At 41.8% G+C, this 24,541-nt stretch overlaps 1 protein-coding gene across 4 annotated transcripts in view; it reads left to right on the top strand.

Annotated features, from left to right (window-relative positions):
• Positions 1-24,541, top strand: part of PRKG1 (protein kinase cGMP-dependent 1) — a 1,185,335-nt gene that overhangs the window by 1,149,237 nt on the left and 11,557 nt on the right. For all 4 annotated transcript variants that reach the window (XM_045802398.2, XM_045802397.2, XM_045802400.2 and 1 more), the window contains 4 exons: positions 8,252-8,391; positions 9,337-9,426; positions 21,191-21,332; positions 22,705-22,868. In XM_045802398.2, the coding sequence (XP_045658354.1) occupies positions 8,252-8,391; positions 9,337-9,426; positions 21,191-21,332; positions 22,705-22,868 (536 nt within the window). The remainder of the gene's footprint in view (positions 1-8,251; positions 8,392-9,336; positions 9,427-21,190; positions 21,333-22,704; positions 22,869-24,541) is intronic.

The raw sequence follows: 24,541 nt of genomic DNA, 5'->3' as shown, positions 1-24,541 counted from the left end.
TCGTCCTCCTGTCTTTTCAACTCTGGCATCTCTTTAAAGTTATAATCCACCCTTTGGATTCTCTGCGTCAGCTGGCTCTGTGTCACACAGGCTGAGACAAGTCCCTTGTGCATCCTTTGGAACAAACCAGATGCTGTGATTCATTCTGAAGTTTTGGACGCTGACTCAGGAAAGGAAAACGTCTGATGATCTCGTGCAGTGCAGTAAGAGAGAGGCGAGGGAAAGGACTCTGAGCACCTAAGGAGGAGAGAACTTTGAACCAGCAGGCTGTTCTGTTGTGACTGTAGTGGTGTTCGCCTGCAACTACGGTACTAGTACAGAGAACAGAAATTCTCATGGAAGGACTAGCATGGTTTTGGTTAGGAAACGTTGAGGAGTACAATCCAATACTACTGTGTGGAATAGGAATTTCCTATGCACTTAAAAATGTTTGCTTTCTTTCATGAAGGTAGTAACTTCTGAATATGTGAGCACGAGAGTTTGTCGTGTCCGAGACGTTAGTTGAGTCAAAGTGATAACACTGGTCTTTCCTTTTCTGTGCAAGTAAGACATCCTTAAATCCAGACAGATTTTTCCCGTTCCTTCGTTTTCCTTCAGTTGGTTGGGGCAACTAATTAAAACATAGATTTAATGATGAATTGTAAGAGTAAAATGCTATTGACAAGTATCCACTTTAATTAGCGTTCCCACGTATCTTCATAATTGTTCTGAGGTAGCACTTGGAAACCTCGAAGTATTTTCACATACGCTATCTGATTTGATCTTATAATATCTGCTTTTGAGGTGGTTTTATTCCCCTTTTATAAGTGAGGAAAAGGCTCTAGGAGCCTGGGAACCTTTAGAAGGCTCTAGAAGATTACAGGAGGTCGCATCCGATCTCAGTTGTACATTATTAAAATACTAAAGGCATGGCCCAGCAATTACCTATTTTGATGAAATAATTTTGTGATAATATGTCCATTTTGCCAAAAATAACTCATGATCCTACTTTTTATGGGGGGGAAGGGGAGTGAGGCCTTTTTAAAATTTAGGACTTATAATCACAATAATTAAGTCCTAAAAAAGGATCAAATTCTTTATGAAAATGTTCATCAACAGATACTGCAATAAAAATGAAATACAGTTTTGGCTAACTGGGGAACTTTTATTGAAGGGGGAATGATAAGCATAGAGAGAAATCCATTTCTAACATTTCGTTCCTTAAAATATAAATTAAAAATATACCTCATAAATGAAGACAAGACTTATTAGAAGATAGACATATTTCCTGGCTTTTTCCTCTTTAAAAAAAAAAAAAAGCCTTTAAAAAGCTTTGTTGAGGTATGATTTGTGTCCCACAAGGTCACATCCCTTTGACAGGTCACATCCATTCTCACCCCAGCTCCAGAGACTGACTACTCACCCACCTTCTAGCTCTAAGCCTGGCCTGTCCTGCTGCATGTTTTAAGTTACAACTTTGTTTTACACTCACTGGTTTTATTTCTACATGTGCAATTGAAGATCTAGTTCAATATGGACCCAAATATCCAGGTGTTTAATGCCCAGCAACTGATGCCATCCGTTTAAGCCTTCATGTAGGAAATCATTTTAATGACAGTATTGTCCAGAAAGCCACTTTCTCCCCTAAATAATGAAGATATAGCTATATTGCAAAATAAACTATGAATTATTAATAAAAAGGTTTAATAGGCAAACGGAGGAACAGATTCTAAGGACCAACTCTCAGCCCGAGGTAGTGAGCCAGTTTTAAGTTTGTTCTCATCATAACTCCCCTTCTCAGAGCAAGGAATTGGGTCCAGCAGGAAACAAGCCTTTTTAAGACAAGTGCCTGCCACAGACAGAAAGGGGGCATATGTTCCAGCCAGCGAGTGTGTCTTCAAAGCTCTTTGAAATGCTGGTGGCGTTTCCTCTCAGCTTCAGGTCACTGTTGCTTGGGCACCACCTGGAGCCCGGCAGTGAAGAACTTGTCAAAACCGACATCAGAAATTCCCACCTTAAGATCCGCTCTGTCCAAGGATGCGTTCATTCAAATGGCAACGCCAGGCTCCACACGGAAGTAACGTTTCACTTCTAGAAACTAATTCTAGTTTCTGATATAACCAAAGCATTGTTTCTGAAAAATAAGAGGAAGATATGGAGTATTAGCATTTTCTTGTTCTTTTTCCCCTTCGTGGAATTTTGAGAGTAAAACCAGTGTGGTGCAAGGCTCGGCAGTCTTTTTAAAGTAGCTTCTCAGCTCTTTACCTGTTCCCTTGGTAGGACTGAGACGAATGAGTGGCGATAGGAATGGGCATAAAATGACAGCAGCTTGTGCTGGGTCATATTTTGAGGAAATTGCTTTGGCCTGAGGGGACCATGACAGTTGGAGGCACCTAAGAATAAAAGCCACTAAATGGGCTCTCTGTTCCAGACACCGGGTTTGATATGTGGGCCCTTTTATTCCATCTTCCCAAGTAAACTGAGGATTACCCTCACATCACAGATAAGGACAGAGGGACAGGGTGTCAGAAATGTGTCCAAGATCACAAGCCAAAAAATGGTTGCGATTTAAACAAAAGCAGTCACATTTCAAGGCTCACGCTCTCAACCATAGCCCTAGCCTGCATGCTGGGGGGTGGGTGAGACAGTCCGCACAGGAGGACAGAGCCAGGGAGCACGCCGACCCAGCTAGGCTGGGGAGGAGTCCTGGGGAAGGAGGGGAAGAAAACCACACATCCATTTCCTCCTCTCTTGCTTGCCTGAATCCACACGACACGGATTTCCTATGTCTAGCTGACCCGACTACAAAATCATCATCATTATCTCAAGTTGACAGAAGCGGACTTAGGGTAATTCATTTGGCCAACTGGAAAAATAAAAAGCAAACTACATTTCACCTTAAAAATTTTCATGGATTCGTTTTGTGACAGTACTTCCCTAATAAAGCCTAATAGCTTAGACCCAGTGAATACAAGTTGCTGTAACCTACCCTTAGAGTTCATATGGAACAAAAGAATATGGCAGGTCCTTCAAGGAGATGAATCGTGTCATTCAGCCCAAACTTGAATAGGTTGTTATGCAATATACAACCTCTCAAGGTCTGTGCATTCATGGCATTCTAGCAGAGTGGCTCCCCTTGAACTGGAACCCTTTGAGAGAGTCAGACACTAATACATAGTGCGTTTCAGAGAGACTTTAACATTTATTTTCCATGAGAGTCACTGTGTTTACTCATCATAAAATGGATATATGCTAATTATACAAAAGTTAAGCAATTCAAAAAAGCAAAAAGAAGTAGAACTGAAAATTTCCCTAAGGGAAAACCATTATTGACATATTGGGAAACACATTTCTGATTGTCTCTTCCTAGATTTATTTAGATATATACACGTACATACAAATATTATTTACGGGATCATAAAATGTATGCTGGTTTGTATCCTGTATTTTTATATGTGACATATAAGTTATCTGTGTGTATATAAATATAAAATATAAACAGGGGAGCCTATTTTTCCATAATAAAAAATGAAGACTTAGAATGACACTTAACTCCAGTTAGTTAACATGCAGTGTAATATTAGTGTCATGTGTACAATATAGTGATTCAACACTTCCATCACCCGGTGCTTATCAGGACAAGTGCACTCCTTCATCCCCATCACCTGTTTCCTCCATCCCCACACCCACCAGCCCTCTGGTGACCATCAGTTCTCTATAGTTAAGAGTCTGTCTCTTGCTTTGTTTCCCTCTCTCTCTTTTTTTCCCTTTGCTAAGTCCTTGTTTTAAGTCCTAGTTTTTACAGCTGCATTGCATGGATGTACCATAATTTATTTTTCCACACTTCTCTGCATAGACAGATTGTTTCCAAATGTTGCCACTAGAAACAATCTAAGAATTCGACATGTTGGTTAATCAGAAGAAAATTTTTCAAAGCATTAACTCCAGCACACAAGACCGTGGCTGTTGAGTTACTGCCATCAGTAGTCCTCAGGTGGTCTGACTTCTCAGTTACGAGCTGGGATCCTGGGAGTCTTGTGTCCTCCCAGTTTAAGATGGAAGTGGAGATTCTAAGGGCTGTCCTCCAAGCAACTAGGCAGGTCTTTACAGAATGCAAAGGATGATGGTTCCAAATGGTGGGACTGTCTCCACTCAAGCAAAGACAAAACAGAAAGCCTCCATAGATGAGCTATTTGGCTCTGTAACCTTCTTATAATTAATACTTATTAAATTGGCAACTAGTAAGGCTGACTTCCAGTCACCTCTGTAGCTTTTACATACAAACTGGCAGCAGCCACCTGCCACCCACCAGCTCTTAGCACCATATCCCTCCCCCAACTGCCACCCTTTAAATTCTGCAAGGAGAAGCCATCACTCAGGTACCCCAGATCCTTGAGGACCCCCCCGAGGTCCCTAGGAAAAGGACAGTGAGGCTCTGGTATGTCCAGCATGGGTGAAGCTTCACAGTAATAACACACAGTTCAGCTTTTCTCATGGAGTCCAAGAGAGCCAGTTGCGTTAAACTCCCTGCGCTGTCAGTTTCTTGTCTGTTTAGCTGAAAGGAAGCACCATACACTACAAATAGCTCGGGCCAAAAAGACGAGCGTGAACCCAGTTCTGCCACTTGACAGCTCTGTGGCCTTGGGCAAGGTATGACCCTCTCTGCTAATCCTCGGTTAGCTCCTCTGAAAAATGGGGATGTCCCTCGAAGGGGTGCCTAGAAGATTAAGGGAGAAAACTCACTTATTACACTGTTCCTGACCCTTAATACGAGCTGTTATTGGTAAGTGATAATGATGTCTTTTTAAAAACACAACAAAAACCTCTTCCTCCCACCCTTAAGAGTTGATGTCGGGACTAAAAACAATGTGTATGAATGTGTCCAGCACGAAAGTATTCCACAAGGGCTAATTCCCATTTCTGACACCCCGAGAGCTTCATTTATTTCCCTCCATAGACTCTCCCTAATGTACAGTTCAAAACTACTGAAGAAATAGCAAAATAGGTACATGTTTTTACCTCATATCTTGGCTACAGTAAAATAAACATCTGGGTGTGAGTATAACGGTGATGAGCTGGTTATAACAAAAATGGGCAATATACGTGGAATCATGGAATGTGTTCATTGGAAGGGAACTCAAGAGTAGTGTAGACTAGGAGATGGGTCGCAAACAAATGGCCATGGTCTCAAAAGGGGATGGACACCAAGAGCTCGTTGGCAGACAACTGGACATTGTCCGAGAGATGATTTTATTAGCCTAGTGGTCTCCATGGTTGGGAATGTTGTTCAAGAAAAAAGCTGGGTTGGGGCGCCTGGGTGGCACAGCGGTTAAGCGTCTGCCTTTGGCTCAGGATGTGATCCCAGCATTACGGGATCGAGCCCCACATCAGGCTCTTCAGCTAGGAGCCTGCTTCTTCCTCTCCCACTCCCCCTGCTTGTGTTCCCTCTCTCGCTGGCTGTCTCTATCTCTGTCGAATAAATAAATAAAATCTTTAAAAAAAAAAAAGAAAGAAAAGAAAAAGGCTGGGTTAAGAAAGCATCTTGTAAAAATACAAACTGAAAACCGGAGGCTGAATCGCATGGGTCTTTGGCCATGTATATTGCCTGTGCAGTGTTGACATGTAGAAATCGTTTTTCCTGTCTAGGCCTAATTAAGGGCACTTTGGGACAAAAGTAAAAGAACAAATATCCCCTCCTTGTCCTTTTAGCTTCCCTTGTTTTTCTCCCATGAAGCTAAGAGATACACGGTGTGGAGCCGAGACTCCAGATCTCTCGTGGCTTGGCCGGTGATAAATCGTCCTGGTTCCTTGCTTGCTTTCTTTGATTCATGCAGTCAACAAGTATTTCATAGGCATTTACTCTGTGTCGGGGATAGTGAGTAAAAAGATCCCCCATCACAGGTTGTTTATAGACCAGTGAGAGGGACAGGAGCTGAACGAGTAATGAAAAGTACTCCGTGTATGAGCTTGCGATAGAGCCAGAGAGAGCAAGAGAGCAGGGAGAGGGGGGTGGTTTCTCTTCTACAGAGGCTGGTGTGAGGACACACCGATGAGGAAACATTTGAGCCAAGAGCTCCGGGAACTGAGAGGGGGACTGCTGGGAATATCTGTGGGAAGATATTTGGGCAGAAAAGCACAAAGCAGATAGACTGAGGCACATGCTTGCTTGGTGTGCTCCGGGAATAGCAAGGGGGCCGGCGTGACCCCAGCAGAGTGAGTTAGGGGGTAGCTGGGGTCCAGATGGTGTAGGACCGTGTAACCTCCATGACAGCTTTGTCTGTACTAGGAGCGAGATGGGAAGGCACTGGAGTGTTCTGAGCAGAGGAGTGAGGTGATCTGGCTTTGTTTTGCAGACATGCGCTATAGGGCAGAGTCCGCTGGCTGGGGCAGGGGTCCAGCAGAGAGACCATGGGTAATTTCCACTCATGGTACTTTCTCACTTAAGGTCACAATAACTCCATACGGTGTTCTCTTCAGCAAGAACTGGGGCTCAAAGCAGCAACACAACTAAGCGAAGGCAGGGTCGAGGTCTAGACCTGTGACCCCAAAGCCAGAGTTCTTTCCTCCCACCCTGTGTACAAGTACAAACGTACGTCACCATCACCGTGAAGCATAATGGACAAGTTTTCCATCAGGTGTGTAAACCACACGAGAGCCTGAGGTCATTAGACTAAGACTCCAAGAGAACACGATTCCATTTCTTCTCCCGTGTTTAGTACTCTGACAGGGCTCGTTGTTCATGCTCTGTGTCCAGATTTCTTTCGGAAGTGCGTGTTCAAGTTTTGTGCTTTATTATGAGCTACAACTGGATTCATTTGAATCACACTCATCCGTCATCTTAAGAGTTTCACAGCCGCGTAGAGGGCCCTCGACTGCTAAGGCAAATTCGAATATCCATTTCTTTCTCAAGCCGGTCCTAGACATCCACAGATGCTGGCCACAGACTGAGGCCCATTGATGTGAAGTGTCCTTGTGTTCGCGTCCAAGGCCCTTGCCGTGTGAACGCGCTCTCGGACCGCAGTCAGTCTGTACACATGTGTATGAACAAGACACTTGATCGCACTGCCGGCAGATGCACCAGGAAACAGTTCACAGCTCCAGGAGACGGCGATCCTTCAGCTGCGAAGCAGAAACAGCTTGTCCTGTCATTTCCTCAGGGCTTTCGTTAGTTCCAAGTAATGCAGGCTCGAGGATTCTGTTTGTTGCTCAACAGCACTAGAAAACTCTTTGATATTGCTAGGAAGTGATTAGCCCCATCACCAAGATCTCTTCATTTCCTGGCCAAGTCACCTTGTTGAAGGGTGCCTGGGTGGCTCAGTTGCTTAAGCCTCCAGCTGTTGCTTTTGGCTCAGGTCATGATCTCAGGACCATGAGATCGAGCCCCGTGTTGGGCTCTATGCTCAGCAGGAGTCTACTAAAGATTCTCTCTCCCGTTCCCTGTCTCCCCGTCTCCCTCTCACTCTAATAAAAATAAAAATCTTAAAAAAAAAAAAGTCACCTTATTGAAATTTTCTGTAAAACAGTGACCCACAGACCCACAGTCTGTCTGAGGAATGGTATTCAGAGAACCCAAGCCCCTGGGAGCCATGTAGGGCTGCACCAGTGGTGTGGGGGCCGTGGAGACCTCACAGCCCAAATTAGGCCTTCCCAGTTAATACAACTAAGCAGTCAGGTTTGAGGTCAGACAGGATTAAAGCCATCATGCATACTTGTGGGAGGAAGGGCAAGACTAGGGAGCAGGAAGAGAAGAAGGAACAGTACGTACTTCTGCAGTCTCAGCAGAGAGAGGGAGGGGGGTCACTGAACTTCACACCCGTGGAAACGTCTGCTGGCCAGGACCAAGGAGGAAGAGTGTAAAGGCCCATCAGGTCCTACCTCTACCACACTCACTGGAAGGGAACTTGGAGAATTTCGTTTTTATGTTTTTCTGATTGCAGGAGAACAACCATAAAGTATACTCAAACACATTATGTGATATGAAATGAAATAACACAGTGAAAATCCAATACACTTTCCCTCTTCTAATCCCAGCGGGCACAGCACTAATTGAGAATCTAGTTACACTCTCTCTGGTCCAGTGGAAGGACAGTGGACAAGGGTCGTGGACCTGGATTTCTGCCCGGCTCCGGCAAGCACATACTGTGTGACTCAGGCGGCATCTGGGGGGGTCCCCGCCGTGCTCCACGCACTGGGTAATTTGGGGATGAGAAGGCACTCTGTTATATTAACGCTGTGGCCTTTTTCTCACTTATTTTCTGTGCTTTTCTTTAAGGTCCAGTTGAAAAGTGAAGAATCCAAAACCTTTGCCATGAAGATTCTCAAGAAACGCCACATTGTGGATACGAGACAGCAGGAGCACATCCGCTCGGAGAAGCAGATCATGCAGGGGGCACATTCCGACTTCATAGTGAGGTGAGTCCCTGCACCCCCATCCTGGTGTGCCCACTCCCCATGGAAAGTCAGCCACCAAACCCACCACCACCCCTGCTCACCATCACACATTTCATTCACCCAGGAAACGTGGTTTTAAATCTGATTTTAAGAAAGTTTTGTTAGGCTTAAAAAAAAAAAAAACCGCTAAAGTTTGATTCTATCCTTTTTTGTTGTTGTTGTTAAAGAATCAGATTCTATGAAAAGAACATGCTTTTCCCAAAGGAGATAGCTCCGTTTCGGACATTCCATTTTTATGCTTTCTGTGACTCTAAAACCCCACATAGACTTCTGGAGCTTGAAAGACAAAATGCAAAAAGCAAACTATCCTCCCTTTAATTATTTGAATGCTAATATGGACATTTTCTTTAATTTTGTGAAGATTAAAAAAATTGAAATGACTATTCCATCTCCATATTTTCAGAGCATTAGTAAGAGGATAATGGAGAGTTCTTATATACAAAAACTAAATAAATAAAACCTGGTTAATTTGTCAGGGGCACTTAAAAGCAGGGCATAAGGTGAATTTAAGGAACAGCATGGGATTTCATACATCTTTATGTTTGTAAAGTGAATCTATTTTATATGCATGTAGATTGCACATTTATCACCACTCAGTATGGCTCAGGAGTCCATGCTTAAAACATCAGCCAAACTGGGACCCCAAGAAGCCACCGTGGTCCAAAATCATCTGGATTCATCCATTCATTGCCCAGGACAGACCAGCCCCTACACCACACACATCTTAGTCAGGAACCTGCTGCCTCCTTTTCCCTATTTTACAAGCAGATCCCCTCTCTTTCCTTTAATGGCATTTCAAGCTTGGTAAATCACGTGTAAGACTGTAATCTGAGCACTTAAAACATTCACATTCTCTTCAAAGACAACAATGTTTATAACCCTTGTTTTCTTGTTTGCAATTCACAGATTGTACAGAACGTTTAAGGACAGCAAATATTTGTATATGTTGATGGAAGTGTGCCTGGGTGGAGAGCTCTGGACCATTCTCAGGGATAGGTAGGAGTTTTAAGAAATTTCTATCATTTCTCTAAAAACATAGTTGAGTCTGATGGTCTGTAAGAAGAGTCCATTATAGAGTATAAAAATCATATTTACATATTATATATGCTTGCATATCAGAAAATAAGTAAATATGTACAGACATGCTTTAGTAAATATGATGCTCACTCTGTTTCAGATTTGTAACTAAAGATAAAGGCTTCGTCCAGCATGGAAATAGTAACCTAGCAAGATACATACCCAGGCCTTTTCTGTACCTTGAATATCAGGATCAGTTAACTGTATGCCTAGAATTCCGTTAGGTGCTGTGACAGGAAGGAAATAGTGTTATGTTATAGTTGCTATCTGGATTAATTACCAGCTTAATTGCTTTACTCATTGGCCAGATGGGCAGTCTGCCTTTCCTGACATTGAGAATTTTTTCCCCAAGTTACTTTTTCTTTTTTTTTATTATGTTAGTCACCATACAGTACATCCTTAGTTTTTGATGTAGTGTTCCATGATTCATTGTTTGTGTATAACACCCAGTGTTCCATGCAATACATGCCCTCCTTAATACCCATCACCGGGCTAACCCATCCCCCCACCCCCCTCCCTTCTAAAACCCTCTGTTTCCCAGAGTCCATAGTCTCTCATGGGTCCTCTCCCCCCCTTCATTTTTCCCTTCCTTCTCCTAATGTCCTCCATGCTATTCCTATGTTCCACATATAAGTGAAACCATATAATCGTCTTTCTCTGCTTGACTTATTGCACTTAGTTCCATCCATGTTGATGCAAATGTTAGGTAATCATCCTTTCTGCTGGCTGAATAGTATTCCATGTGACTTTTTCTTCTGGCTTGACGTTGCCCTTTGGTTTCAAAATTAACAAGTTATGGCCATCTTCTTCAGGCTTCAGCTGATCTTATGAAAAAATGAATCCACTTATAAGCAGTATTTCACATAAACAATCTAACTCCAATTTACTTATATTTGCCCTTTCAGGGCAAGTAAAGTTGGTCTAGTTAATGCTTGTTTCTATCTCTTATAGAACTAGCAAACTAAAAATCTATTCTATAAAATGTCCTAGGAGATCATTACCAATCCTAAATTTTTACTTAAAACACAATTGTCTTTTCCTATAAATGATCTTTCGATCATTTCCTATGAATGATCAAATATTCAGAAGTCATCCTTGTTCCTGTGAATGTTCACCTTTTGACAACTTTTTTTTTTTCATATTTGTTACAGTCTTACCCATGTCTCCTTCATTGGGTAACATCTTACTGTAACTCTGTTATAGACTGCCCTGTTGTTCCCAGAAAGCCAGGTTATTTTTTGACAACTTGTTACTCTGTAGATATCCCAGAATAGTAATTAATAGAACCCAGAATAGCTTATGAAGTCTTATCCCTAATAGCATTCTTATGGGAGCTTCATGTCTTTGGAAACATGGACCTTTCAGGTCTTTTCCCCTTTGCCTTCCTTGTATATATCAGATGGATTTCTTTTTACTTTATCTTGTCCTAATTACATTGATGTTATGTTTCACTTATTAAATTTAAGGTAAACAAGTATATAGGGCAATGTATCATGTTGGCATTAGGGGCCGGGATAAACATCTTTTCTAAGATGTTTACAGTGCATTTTTACACTATTTCTAGTAATAATTGAGCACAGGTTATATGCCAGGCCTTGTGCTAGAAGCTGGGGATACACTAATAAAGACGTGGTCCCCTTCTCATAATTTACAGGCTGCTGCATAAAGTTAACATTCTGATTTGTGAGTTAATGTCTCCTTCATCCTAATGTGGCTCTACTATATTATTTTTTGACCTGACCTTTCAATCTACTAATTTATTTGAGATATCTTCCCTGATTTGTTCTAATTAGAATAGAAGATTTACAGGTAGAAGTAAACATGAAAGCAATAATAAGCCACAGAGGGAGAGGAACTATTTGAAGCTTTTATTAGCTTCCTTAAGCAGGCAACAACAACACAAGTCACTCTGAAGTCCACTTATGGGCCATCAAACATGCATAGGAATCAAATTTCAATCTAGTTTTTGAAAGAAAATACCATTTAATATTTCTCCCTATTTAATTTGATTTGCATTTTGTTGGCTCATAAATGCCAGCCAAGCCTTCTGAGGGAGACGTATTTTGGTCTGTCGGGGCACCTAAGATTGGTATTAATAAGTAGTTTACCTTTAGAGGAGTGGATGGACGCAAAATATCAGTGGGTGGTCCTTTTCCTAACGCTACTGGGATGCTTTTTGGTCGGTTCCATTTCCTTCCCGTTTATCATCCTTGGGTTTGGGATACAAGGTTGGCGAGTCCCCACCATTCCCTTACTACTACAAGCAGCAGCGTGATCTGGAGATATAAAAGCTGCCTGCTCCTTCCTAAAGATTCAGGAGGGCTGAAGCCTCAGCATTAAAAACAACAGAACTATTATATACGCATGTAACACCGTATTGCTTTTATTCTGACTTTTTTCCCCCTACTCAAAAAATTGGTTGGGGGGGGGCATAGTTATGGAAATCTAGGTTCCAGTTAATCCTGCCACTGACTAGCTTTCTATTTGTTTGAGGCTGAAAGTCCTAAAGGTTAATTGTTAGAAAGAAAAAACAACAACAAATGCCAAGAGAAAAAGGAAAACAACTATGCTATTAGTTACAGTGTATATGAAAATATCCGTAGTCAAATCATATTCAATTCATTCAGTTTTCTTTTTGTATCCCAGGAAAGCAGCAGTCAGTCAGGAGAAGCTATTCTGAAAGGATAAAGGAAATGTATTTGGGTTGATTTTAAGAAAAGCTTGTGTGACTATTTTTTACTGACGTGGTAATACCTCTAAGCCCCAGGGATTTAGTGTAGGAAGTCTCTGATAGCCACAGCCCTCCTCCTCCTCTCACCTAGTAAGTGAGATGACCAGCTCCTGCCTAGAAAAGGCACACAGAGCAGTTTTGTTGTTGTCAAAAACTAAGAATTAAAATACTATAAAAAATAAAATGATACCAAACAGGACTGGAGGACTGCTAAGTATCTTTGAGATATAATTAACACCCCTGAAATGCTCATTGTTGCAATTATTTCTCTAGTTTATTCTTTAGTAGCTATCATGTTTTATCTTCTCGTTTATGACTCTTTGTTTTCCACACATTCCGTACCATTATTTGGAATAGGTTGATACACGTTATATTTTAATCACCTTTCCTCCGTAACACATTAAGAATTGGCAATCCCTACAACTTTTTAAAAACTGTAAGTGGTTAATATGACATATAGCATTTATGTATTATAATATATACTAATATAAACACATATATTTATGTGTGTATTAATATATATATTAATGTTGGTATTTAACATATAGTAATATAATGAAATTTAACATTTCAACTGTTTACTTAAAATTTTTTAATATATGTTAATATTTCCTACTGAATATCTTATTTCAGAAACCATAATTTTCAAATCATGCACATCTCACTTCTGGTCAGGTGTCCCCCTGGATGTGTTTTGTAAGCTGGCGAGTAACTTCAAACTCCATTCTCTTTGATTCTAACTATATTGTGGAGGGTAATTGTTTAAATTCCATCTAAGATGACAAAATGCATAGTTCTGGTCAAAAGTATTTCAGGGGGTCAGGAGGAGAGCAGCATCAGAGGATCCTGAACTCCTCTCCTCCCAGGGACACGCCAAGGTAACAGTGACATTTATACACCGAACTCTGAAAACAACCTGGAGACTGTCAGAGCAAGCCTTCCCCAGTTCATCATAGAGAAGAGCCCACATTGGAAAGGGTAGGAGGAACCAAGACGCAGTTGGAAACCAGGTCTGCTGTGAGATGAATCACAACCAGGAGGGACACGGGAGCATGGAGAAGCGGGAGGACCAGACCCCACACCAGGCACCCCCAGCACGGGGAAAATGAGAACCCTACCATTTGGCTTGGAAAGTCAATGATGCCGAACTCGGCAAAGGTTTAAAATCAGCTGGGCTTGGGTCCAGGTACTTTAGACATCTGTGGGCTTAACTCCAGAAAGCCTGAGGGCAACAGAAACCAGAGTCCCCGCCCTTGAAGAGCCAGCATAAGAAGTAAGTTGCCAAGTTCATTTTATCTTTTGTTTCTCTTGCCTTTGGAGATGTGTCATGAAAAAAGCTGCTGTGGCAGATGTCGTAGAGGTTGCTGCCTATGCTCTCCTCTAGGATTTTGATGGATTCTTGTCTCACATCGAGGTCTTTCATCCATTTGGAGTTTATCTCTGTGTATGGTGTGAGAGAGTGGTCAAGTTTCATTCTTTTGCATGTAGCTGTCCAATTTTCCCAGCACCATTTATTGAAGAGACTTTTTTCCACTGGATGTTTTTTTCCTGCTTTATCAAATATTAGTTGCCCAAAGAGCCGAGGGTCCATTTCTGGGTTCTCTATTCTGTTCCATTGGTCTATGTGTCTGTTTTTGTGCCAGTACCATGCTGTCTTTGTGATCACAGCTTTGTAGTACAGCTTGAAATCCGGCATTGTGATGCTCCCAGCTTTGTTTTTCCTTTTCAACACTTCCTTGGCGATTCGTGGCCTTTTCTGGTTCCACACAAATTTAAGGGCTGTTTGTTCCAGTTCTTTGAAAAATGTCATTGGTATTTTGATCGGGATAGCATTGAAAGTGTAGATTGCTCTGGGTAGCATGGACATTTTAACTATGTTAATTCTTCCGATCCATGAGCATGGAATATTTTTCCATCTTTTCGTGTCTTCTTCAATGTCTTTCAAGAGTGATTTGTAGTTTCTAGAATATAGATCCTTTACGTCTCTGGTTAAGATAATTCCAAGATAACTCATCAAGATAAAAAGCTTCTGCACAGCCAAGGAAACAGTCAAAAAAACTAAGAGGCAGCCCACGGAATGGGAGAATATATTTGCAAATGACACTACAGATAAAAGACTGGTATCCAAGATCTACAAAGAACTTCTCAAACTCAATACACAAGAAACAAATAAATCATAAAATGGGCAGAAAATATGAACAGACTCTTTTCCAATGATGACATACAAATGGCTAACAGACACATGAAAAAATGTTCAAAATCATTAGCCATCAGGGAAATTCAAATCAAAACCACATTGAGATACCACCTTACGCCAGTTAGAATGGCAAAAATTGACAAGGCAAGAAACAACAATTGCTGGAGAGGATGTGGAGAAAGGGGATCCCTCCTACATTGTTGGTGGGAATGCAAGTTGGTACAGCCACTCTGGAAAACAGTGTGGAAGTCCCTTAAAAAGTTAAAAATTGAGCTACCCTATGATCCAGCCATTGCACTACTGGGTATCTACCCCAAAGATACAGACGTAGTGAAGAGAAGGGCCATATGCACCCCAATGTTCATAGTAACATTGTCCACAATAGCTAAATCGTGGAAGGAGCCGAGATGCCCTTCAACAGATGACTGTATTAAGAAGTTGTGGTCCATATATACAATGGAATATTACTCAGCTATCAAAAAGAACGATTTCTCAACATTTGCTGCAACATGGACGGCACTGGAGGAGACAATGCTAAGTGAAATAAGTCAAGCAGAGAAAGACAATTATCATATGGTTTCTCTCATCTATGGAACATAAGAACTAGGAAGATCAGTAGGAGAAGAAAGGGACAAAGGGGGGGTAATCAGAAGGGGGAATGAACCATGAGAGACTATGGACTCTGAGAAACAAACTGAGGGCTTCAGAGGGGAGGGAGGTGGGGGAATGGGATAGGCCGGTGATGGGTAGTAAGGAGGGCACATATTGCATGGTGCACTGGGTGTTACACGCAACTAATGAATCATCGAAGTTTGTATCAAAAACCAGGGATGTACTGTATGGTGACTAATATAAAATATTATTATTAAAAAAAAAAGTAAGCTGCCAAAATGACACAGAAACAGCAAAGTGCCTGGGGTGCGCCTGAAGGACGTTTATTGACAGAGTATGCACTGGACCAACAGGAAGCTTCAGGAGACTTCTCTAGGAAAAAAGTGCTGGCAGGCACCATTTCTCTTCTCTTCCCTTTTCCAGCCTCGATGGCCAGACACTTGTGGGAGCCAGTGCTAGTCCTCTCCACCTAGCTTGCTAGCACTGCGTGCCCCACTCCCACGTTCCCTGCGGACCTGTCTCATTCAAGCTGCTTCCCTCCGCAGCCATCCTTCCAAAGGGACTCCTGCTCGGGGGAGAGGGGAAGATAGCCACACACACCAGCACAGCACCGTTCCAATAGCTAAGCCTTTCAGCTGCCACCACAGGGGAAGAAGCCCTGCCTTTTGGTGCACCCACAGCTGGGGCAGAAAGACCAAGTGTGGACCGCCCACCTACAGGAAATTACGACAACAATCCCATTTATAATTGCACCAAAAAGAATAAAATGCCTAGGAATAAACTTAACCAAGGAGGTAAAAGACCTGTACTTTGAAAACTATAAAACATCGATGAAAGAAATTGAAGATGATACAAATGGAAAACTATTCCATGCCTCTGGATTGGAAGAATATTGTTAAAATGTCCATACCACCAAAGCACCATTGCAATCTCCATCAAAATACTAATAGCATTTTTCTCAGAACTGGAGTAATCCTAAAATCTGTGTGGACCCCAAATAGCCAAAGCAATCCTAAAAAACAAGAACCAAGCTGAAGGTATCACCATCCTGGATCTCCAGATATGCTACAAAGCTATGGTAAGCAAACCAATATGGCCCTGGCACAAAAATAGACACACACGGGGTGCCTGGGTGGCTCAGCCATTAAGCGTCTGCCTTCAGCTCAGGTCATGATCCCAGGGTCCTGGGATCGAGCCCTGCATCCGGCTCCCTGCTCGGCAGAAAGCCTGCTTCTCCCTCTTACACTCGCCTGGCTTGTGTTCCCTCTCTCTCTCTCTTTCAAATAAATAAATAAATAAAATCTTTAAAAAAAAAAAAAAAGAGACAGATCAATCGAACAGAATAGGGGGCCCAGAAATGAACTGACACTATTATATGGTTAATTAATCTACAGCCAGGGCAAGAATATACAATGGGGAAAAGTCAGTCTCTTCAAATAGTGCTGGGAAAACTGGAGCACTTTCTTACACCACACACAAAAATAAACTGAAAATGGATCGAAGACCTAAATGTGAGACGTGAAACCATAAAACTCCTAAAAGAAAACATAGATAGTAATCTTTTTGCTCTCACCCTTAGCAACATTTTCCTAGATCCATCTCCTCAGACAAGGGAAACAAAAGCAAAAAAAAAAAAATCTGTTGGGACTATACCAAAGTAAAAAACTACTGCACAGCAAAGGTAACCATCAGCAAAGTGAGAAGGCAACCTAGTGGGTAAGAGAAGATATTTGCAAATGCTGTAATCAATAAAGGGTTAATATTCCAAAATATATAAAGAACTCCTACAGCTCAGTACTGAAAAAACAATCCCACTTACAAACGAGCAGAGGACCTGAATATTCATTTTTCCAAAGAAGACAGCCAGTGGCCAACAGACCCATGAAAAGACACTCAGCAAGACTCATCATCAGGGAAATGCACATTAAAACCACCCTGAGATCTCACCTCACCCCTGTCAGAATGGCTGGAATCAAAAAGACAGAAACCCTCATGCGGCATTGGTGCGAGTGCAAGCTGGTGCAGCCACTCTGGAAGGAGCAAGGCAGGTTCTCAAAAAATTAAAAATAGAACGACCCTATGACCCAGTAATTGCACTCCAGGGTATTTCCCCACAGAAAACAAATGCACTAATGTGAGAGTATCCGTGCACCCTGTGTTGACTGTGGCATGATTTACAGCAGCCAAGTACGGAAACGACCCACGTGTCCAACAACAGATGAACGGATAGGGGAGACACAGTGTGCATATACAACGGAACATTACTCAGCCGTAAAAAGGAGCGGGATGCTATTTGCAGCCACGCAGTTGGACTCGGAGTATTATACTAAGTGAAATAAGTCAGAGAAAGACAAATACCATACGATTTCACTCAGCTGTGGAATCAAAACAGACTCTTAAATATAGAGAACAAGCTAGTCGGTCTCCTCCAGAAGGGAGGCTGGTGGAGGGGAGGGGAATGGGCAAAATAGATAAAGGGGACTGAGAAAGACAAACTTCCAGTTATAAAATAAATCAGTCACAGAGATGAAAGTACAGCATGGGGAATACAGTCAGCAATATTGGGATAACGTTTGGTGACAGACGGTGATGACAGTGATGTGTAGTCACTGAATCGTTACATTGTACATCTAAAATGAACATTGTGTTTTAATTACACTTTGACAACAACAAAAAACAACGTATTTCAAGGAAATGAGTCTACTTTCATCCTAATTTGGCCTCCCTAACTTTACAATCGGCAGTTAACCTTCACGGGTTGCAACACACGTCAGGTGTATATTCACTCATGATCGGTGTTCGTAGACAAAAGAGGGAACATGCTTGGCCTTTGTTGATTTTTGTCATTTCGGGACTCCGTTTATGACAAGTTGATTAAACACTGATTAAATCGAAAGCTGGGTCTATTCATAACTATCCATCCTCCTCTAGTTCTCTCAAATTGTTATCTACTGCCATCTAGCTAAAATAAAACTACCACCCCTTCCCAAAGAAGGTATGAGGGCCTATTCCGTACTTGTTTTAATTGAAATGACACAACTGTCAAGGCATAATTTATTATTTTCAAGAGCTATTTAGGGCAGTGATTTATTTCTTTAAGCAACTTTCTGTTGATAAAACAAGCTTTCATTTTTGTTTTAGATCAAATATATGTTGTCATTTTCAATTCTCATAGTAATTTTTCATTTTGAGTCACCCTAATGCTGTGCTTTGTGACTGTTTTCCAGAAGTGTATTTTAAAATCTGCAAATTACCCACATCAAAGGTTCGGTGATGAAGCTTTATTGCTGATAAATACTTCGCATATGCATATATTATATCGATTTGTCACATAACATGGAAACAGATTTGAGATAGCATTTTCATTTAATTTTTAAAAAATCAGTTACAAATATGCTTCTATAGGGGAGAGACTCAAAATAGACTTTTGAAGGAATGGTAACCAGCTTTCTAGAACGTTCCAAATTCCAAAATGGTTCAGAATCAGAGAAACCTTGAAACAGAGCTGTCCGGAACTAAAGACCCAAAAGTGAATGTTGATGGTCAGTTCACTTTATGATGACAGTTGGCAGGCAATAAAAGAGTCCTCTTTGCCCTGTGCATTTGTGAGAAGCATAGAGAAAATGAAAAGAACAGAGATTAGCAGAAGACCCTTAAGAGCTGACCCACGGCAGTTAGCCTTGGCCGTGAAAGGCAGCAAATACCCCAAAGACAGTGTCAATTAGGTATCGAAGACCCCTCACTCCCATCCCCAGAAGACTTCAGACCTGTCCATGTCATTCAGTTTTCCTAGATTAAGACACAGCAGCTAAAGACGACCTTTTCTGGTGCTCAACTAGAATGGCTCGTATTTATCAGGTACCCAGTTGTATGCCAGGCACTAATTCTAAATATACTCATCAATTATTTGTATCCTTATGACAATCCATTGAGATAGTTTCTATTACTAGCCCCGTTTTGCACAAGAGAATCATAGAGTCTGAGGGAGGTTCGGTTAGATGCTCAACATTAAACAAGAGAAACCCAAATTTGAGCCCAGGATTCTTGCTTCAGTGCCATATTCCTAACTTAGAGCCTCCTCCAATGACTCTGAGTTTGTATTAGGATGTTTTTCATCTTCCTGCTAATGACAGACTTAGAAAATAAATGAGTACCCTTCTGCAGAGATTTCCTGAGAAGTTGATCTCTCATAAGTGTTCACTCTCCTGACATATTTGTCCATTTGGTTCCATTAACAAGTGAAAATTAAGGAAAACAGAGAGATGTTGCCCAGAGTCACAACTGCAGAAATAATCTCCAAGAGTAATCAAGAATTTGTAGGCTTTCAAAAAGGCCCATCCAAATCACAGCTAGACAGGCCTGATACAAGGAAGTAATTAGTTTTCTCATTAAAACAAAACATGTAATGTGAAATAAGACAAAGCTGTATTCCACATACGGTCTTGTTTTGTTTTCGCTCCGCCATGATTTGCAAAGCTCTCCAGTGACAAAGGACTGGAGTCCCGTAGGGCATTCGGCGTTCAAGCTGTGTTCATTATCTGCACGTGGATGCTTACTATTCTCTACCAGTGATCTCCAATTGAAGGACATCGGCTGCTCTTGATGGGCGAGCATATTTGTTTCAGGGCAAAGAAGAAAAGACCTTTAAGGCACTACTCCAGCCCCCTTCTCAATGCACAGAATTGCACAGAGTTCCCAGAGAGAGTTCCAAGTCAGCAGACAGTTGCAACATACAATGTATCATTTCTGCTCAAAGGAACTTTTTCTTTTCCTTGTAAATTCACAATTGTTTCACTCAGCCATTGTTGGAGACTAGAACCTTCATAATTATAGTGAAGATTCTAGTATCTGTAAGAGTAGATAGCCCCATGCCTTGAATTATATTTCAAAAGGAAGATGTTTCTTTGGGGAGAGCTAATTGTTTCAGTGACCACTCAGGGGACATTAGTAGTTGAGGAACTTTCTAGAAGAAACTAGATCTTTGTTAAAATAACCTGGAAGGTGTTGCTTTCACCTTGGATTCACTGCTCCATTTTGTGAAAAATACTAGTCATGTTCGGCTTCCCAGTGTGTTAGCCTCTACTCCTCAATACTGAGAAAGGCAGCAAAAGTCACCAGAATGCAAAGCGGCATCAGGGACCGTAGCGGGAGCAAGTCCGGGGCCACACTGGGTTGCGGGCTCTCTGTAATGGCCAGTGTCCTCATCTTCCATGTTACGTCACAGCCGCCTCTGCAGCAGCTGTTCACAGGAATGTTCTGGAAATATCATGAAATCATTACATTATGTTTACTACTTGGAAAAAGGGCAATACAGTTTATCTTTTTAAAGAATTTCATGGAAAGGAAAAGAAAACAGTTAAAGTATAACGGTTCTGCTATGGAACCAAGGAGCTAACTTTAGATGCCGGTGTTTTTGTTTTAGGGTTCCCCCCCCCTTATTGTTATTTCGTTAAATAAATAGAGGGAGAGACCGAGAACATGAGCTTTCTTGCTAAACATCAGTACAAGTTTCCTAATCTATATTCCCTTCCAAGTACCTTTTTCCTTCTACTTACCCCTTCACCCCGTCTTTTCTTAATAAGGCAATAGTGTGAGACGTAGGTATTAGTTCTCTTATTGGCAAAAGTTTCAAAAACAGAGTATTTAGCTTGTGATATATGATTACATCATAGCATCACACCTCACTTCCTAAGTGGTTCTTTCACAACATTAACTTTTTTATTCATCCTCTCATGAACTGTATCTGAATTGTTTAGGGAGATTCAGAAACTAGACCCCTAAAAATAAATATGACTGAACCTATACACTCCCTTTACAAAACAAACCTCTAAACTAGGACTCGTCTCCCCCTGACCACAAGCTGTGCCTCGTTAGAGGGCAGGGCCAAGTTCACAGAAGTGGTTGAGCGCTTCCTCAGGCGTGCAGGTTAGATTTAACCATCCCTTCCTCAGGGCGAAAGAATTCCTTGACTTGATCCTCATGTGCTCTTGAAAACCCAAGGCAAGTACCAATCCTATGACGTTTGGCCATAGGACATTTGGTTCTGGGGTCAAACTGTGGCAGAGGAATATGAGGGAGAAAACATAAATAAAATCATATCCGAGCAACTAAGGTCTCATGTGCTTTCTTTTTCTGTATCTCAGAGGTTCATTTGAAGATTCTACGACCAGATTTTACACAGCATGCGTGGTGGAAGCGTTTGCCTATCTGCATTCCAAAGGAATCATTTACAGGGACCTCAAACCAGAAAATCTCATCCTGGATCACAGAGGCTACACCAAGCTGGTCAGTGCACTCTTCCTGTGGCGTCTGCCCTGCAGCGTTTAAAATACTCCTTTGTCAAGCTGTGTTCATTAACATCTCCATTTCCCCTTCTAAATGCTGTCACTTTTTTAAAAAGCAGATTTTAGTATTACTATTTTCAACCAACTATTCTTTCAAATGATGCAAATTTTTATAAGAAATTAAATTGGCTAAATCTAAATTAATACTCCCTTGGCAGACTGTGTTTAAAGAGAAGACCTCTGTAGACCTTTTCCAAATCTGCTTTCTGCCATTCACAGGAAATGGATATTTACATTCTAGAAAACCACAGATCATTTTATATTTTAGATTTATGTATAATCTTTTTTTTAAGATTTTATTTGAGAGAGAGAAAGCGAGAGAGAGAACATGAGCCGGGGGGAGGGGGGAGGGATAGAGAGAGAAGCAGTCTCCCCACTGAGCAAGGAGCCACAGCAGGACTCGATCCCAGCCCCCCCCCCCATCATGACCTTAGCCTAACGCAGCCTCTTAAATGACTGAGCCACCCAGGCACCCTGGTTTATGTATAATCTTAATGGGAAAAAAAAAATGGGCTTGGTAGACAATGTTATCCAGACCATTTTAATTATAATGGTAGTGACATAATAAAATGGGTCAAGCACTCTAAACACTTACTGTAGGAGGGAAGTCCTCTTATTATAAAATGTATAGTTTTTATGGCCTTTACATCTGACTCTATTTTTTAAACTTTTGGAATTTCTATTCAGCATACAGTTTTCAAAGAAATCAAATCAATGGCAGTTAATGATTTATATTCTCAACCAAATTGTTTTAGAAAAAAATAGATTTTCTGCATTTGATGCTCCTCCATTAAAAGGTCTCTAGAAAAACAAAGAACACATTTGCATTGTATCCCTGCTTGTGTTTACCAAGGGCAGGGATGAACTTTGTGACTTAGCTCCTTCAGCAGTGAAGTGGGTTCTCAATACTAAATAGATTGTCAACCTCTATCCGGCAGAAATCATGCATATTCTGGAGTTTGTCAAGGCTGTACGACTGGTTTTCTAAACATTTTCCATAAAGGAGTTATGGCCCAACCTTCATTGGCATGAAAGGAGGAAAAGATGGAAAACTATTTCTGGAAAGAAAGATTTGCCTTTCTTTTTAATGATGTCAGTTTTATCCTCTACTCTGGTTTCAACTTTTCTGTTGAACCTGAGTTTAATCAGGGAGGCTGTGTTGTTTGAAGTAGAAGCGACTCCTTGCAGATCATAGGACTACGGTAATGGGCATATGTTTTTATTGTATTATCAGTGCACTTCAGCTCAGTAACGTACTGCTTCTAAGCTTAATAGAACTGTCTTGAAATAACTTGTTTTTCTCTCTTCGTAAGGTTGATTTTGGCTTTGCAAAGAAAATAGGATTTGGAAAGAAAACATGGACTTTCTGTGGGACTCCAGAGTACGTAGCCCCAGAGATCATCCTGAACAAAGGCCATGACATCTCCGCCGACTACTGGTCACTGGGAATCCTGATGTATGAACTTCTGACTGGCAGGTATGGACATTGACATAGAACCGCTGATAAAAATAGACCAGCAGACAGCTGCACACTCGAGCCTTTGTCCCTCCACTTAGGCCGTCTTAAAGCACATCTCACCATTTCTTGTTCCAACGCTTCCCTTAATTATGCTAGGGACAAGGAGTTCATAAAACAAACTCTAAAATGGGTCAAATGAAAAACTCAACATCAACTTTTGACCTCATCATTGCTAAATCTTTATACATATATGACAATGTGGAACAATCTTGTGTCTTTTTGTGAGGTCTTCAAGCCTAGTCCCTCAGCCAGCGATGAAGCAAGAGAGATACTATTGTTATAAAAATATCTAGGGTCAACTATCTATAGAAGTAAGAGGACATATTAACAATTGTGATATCTGAATGAAATGTGAATGTTTTGCAAGTCTTCTGTGTAATAATATTATAGTCATCAACAACTAAAAAGGGTACTGTGGATACTTCCAGGTCTAAGACAGACTGTACACTCCTCAAGGAAAAGAAAAACAAATACACCATCCTGCCAGGCCCAGGAGACAAGGAGTAGTAGGGTCATTATAAATCAAAGAGTTTTGAAGAGGGCTCAGTTTTTCCAGGGAGGCTTTTGAATAAGGCAAGACTGCAGCCGGGCCCTAAAGGAAGAAGGGGTGTTAGACGTACAGAGCAAGACAGAACATTCCAGGCAGAGATGTGGCTTCACTAGAAGGGCACTAGCTTCATGTGGAAGAAAAATAATAATAATGGGAAACTGAGGGCTGACTGAATGGCTTCTGCACAGCAAAAGATAGAAAGGGGCCACATAAAAAATGACAGGGGAGATGGAGGTGAGAGGGTTGGGGACACGGGAGCCCCACCTCCAGTACATGAACTGCAGTAGGGAGGCATAGTACTGGGGGACTGTGACCAGATGCATCTGCCCTGGGCACTGAAGAAAAAAATCGTGGCAACTTTAAATAAAGGAACCAGCCCTAGAACCCTGCTGCATGGCAGGAGAGCTGCTGGAACTCTCTACAGGTCTGAAGGACTGGCAAACACCCCTGCTTATGTTTCCCCTCCACCTTCAGGGTGCAGAGGAGAGCAGAGCCTGGACACCACAGCTGGCTTGCCACCTCAGTGAGCCCAAGCCCCTGGCTCCCCAGGTGTCCCCACCAGTGTGTCCCCAGCATGGCACACATGAGGACATTATGGCTCCAGCCATTTCACCAAAGTAAAACAGGTGCAGAGCACCCTCAGAACATTCCAGGCATGCCCACCTTGGCTCCGGCTGTCCTGCCAAGGTGCCCCTTTCCTGGAGAGCCCCAGTACCACCCCAACTCATGCCCACTTCAGCTGTCCTGCCAGGCATCTTCTTTGTGGAGAGCCCTGGGACTGCCCCCACCCATGCCCACTTTGCTCTGGCCATCCTATCAGGATGGCCCCACACCAAGTGGTCCATGCCCCCAAGCCCAGGATAGCTCCAGCTCTGCACAGCCAGCCAAAGTCACCAGGCCACACAGTTTACCCAGGGATGACCATACACGAGATCATTCCTTCAAGTTGAGAAGTAGCTGTTCTGCCTAATTCATAGAACAAAGCAAGTCAAGCAAAACGAGAGAGAGGAATATGCTCCAAATGAAAGAACAACACAAAACTTAAAAAAAAAAAAAAAAAAAAAAAAAGAAAGAAAGAAAT

The sequence above is a fragment of the Ursus americanus genome, chromosome 6 (assembly GCF_024610735.1).
Source record: "Ursus americanus isolate L20-20 chromosome 6, mUrsAme1.1.p, whole genome shotgun sequence".
NCBI lineage: Eukaryota > Metazoa > Chordata > Mammalia > Carnivora > Ursidae > Ursus > Ursus americanus.
Note: the sequence above shows the minus strand (reverse complement) of the source record. Positions and strands in the feature narration are given on the sequence as shown.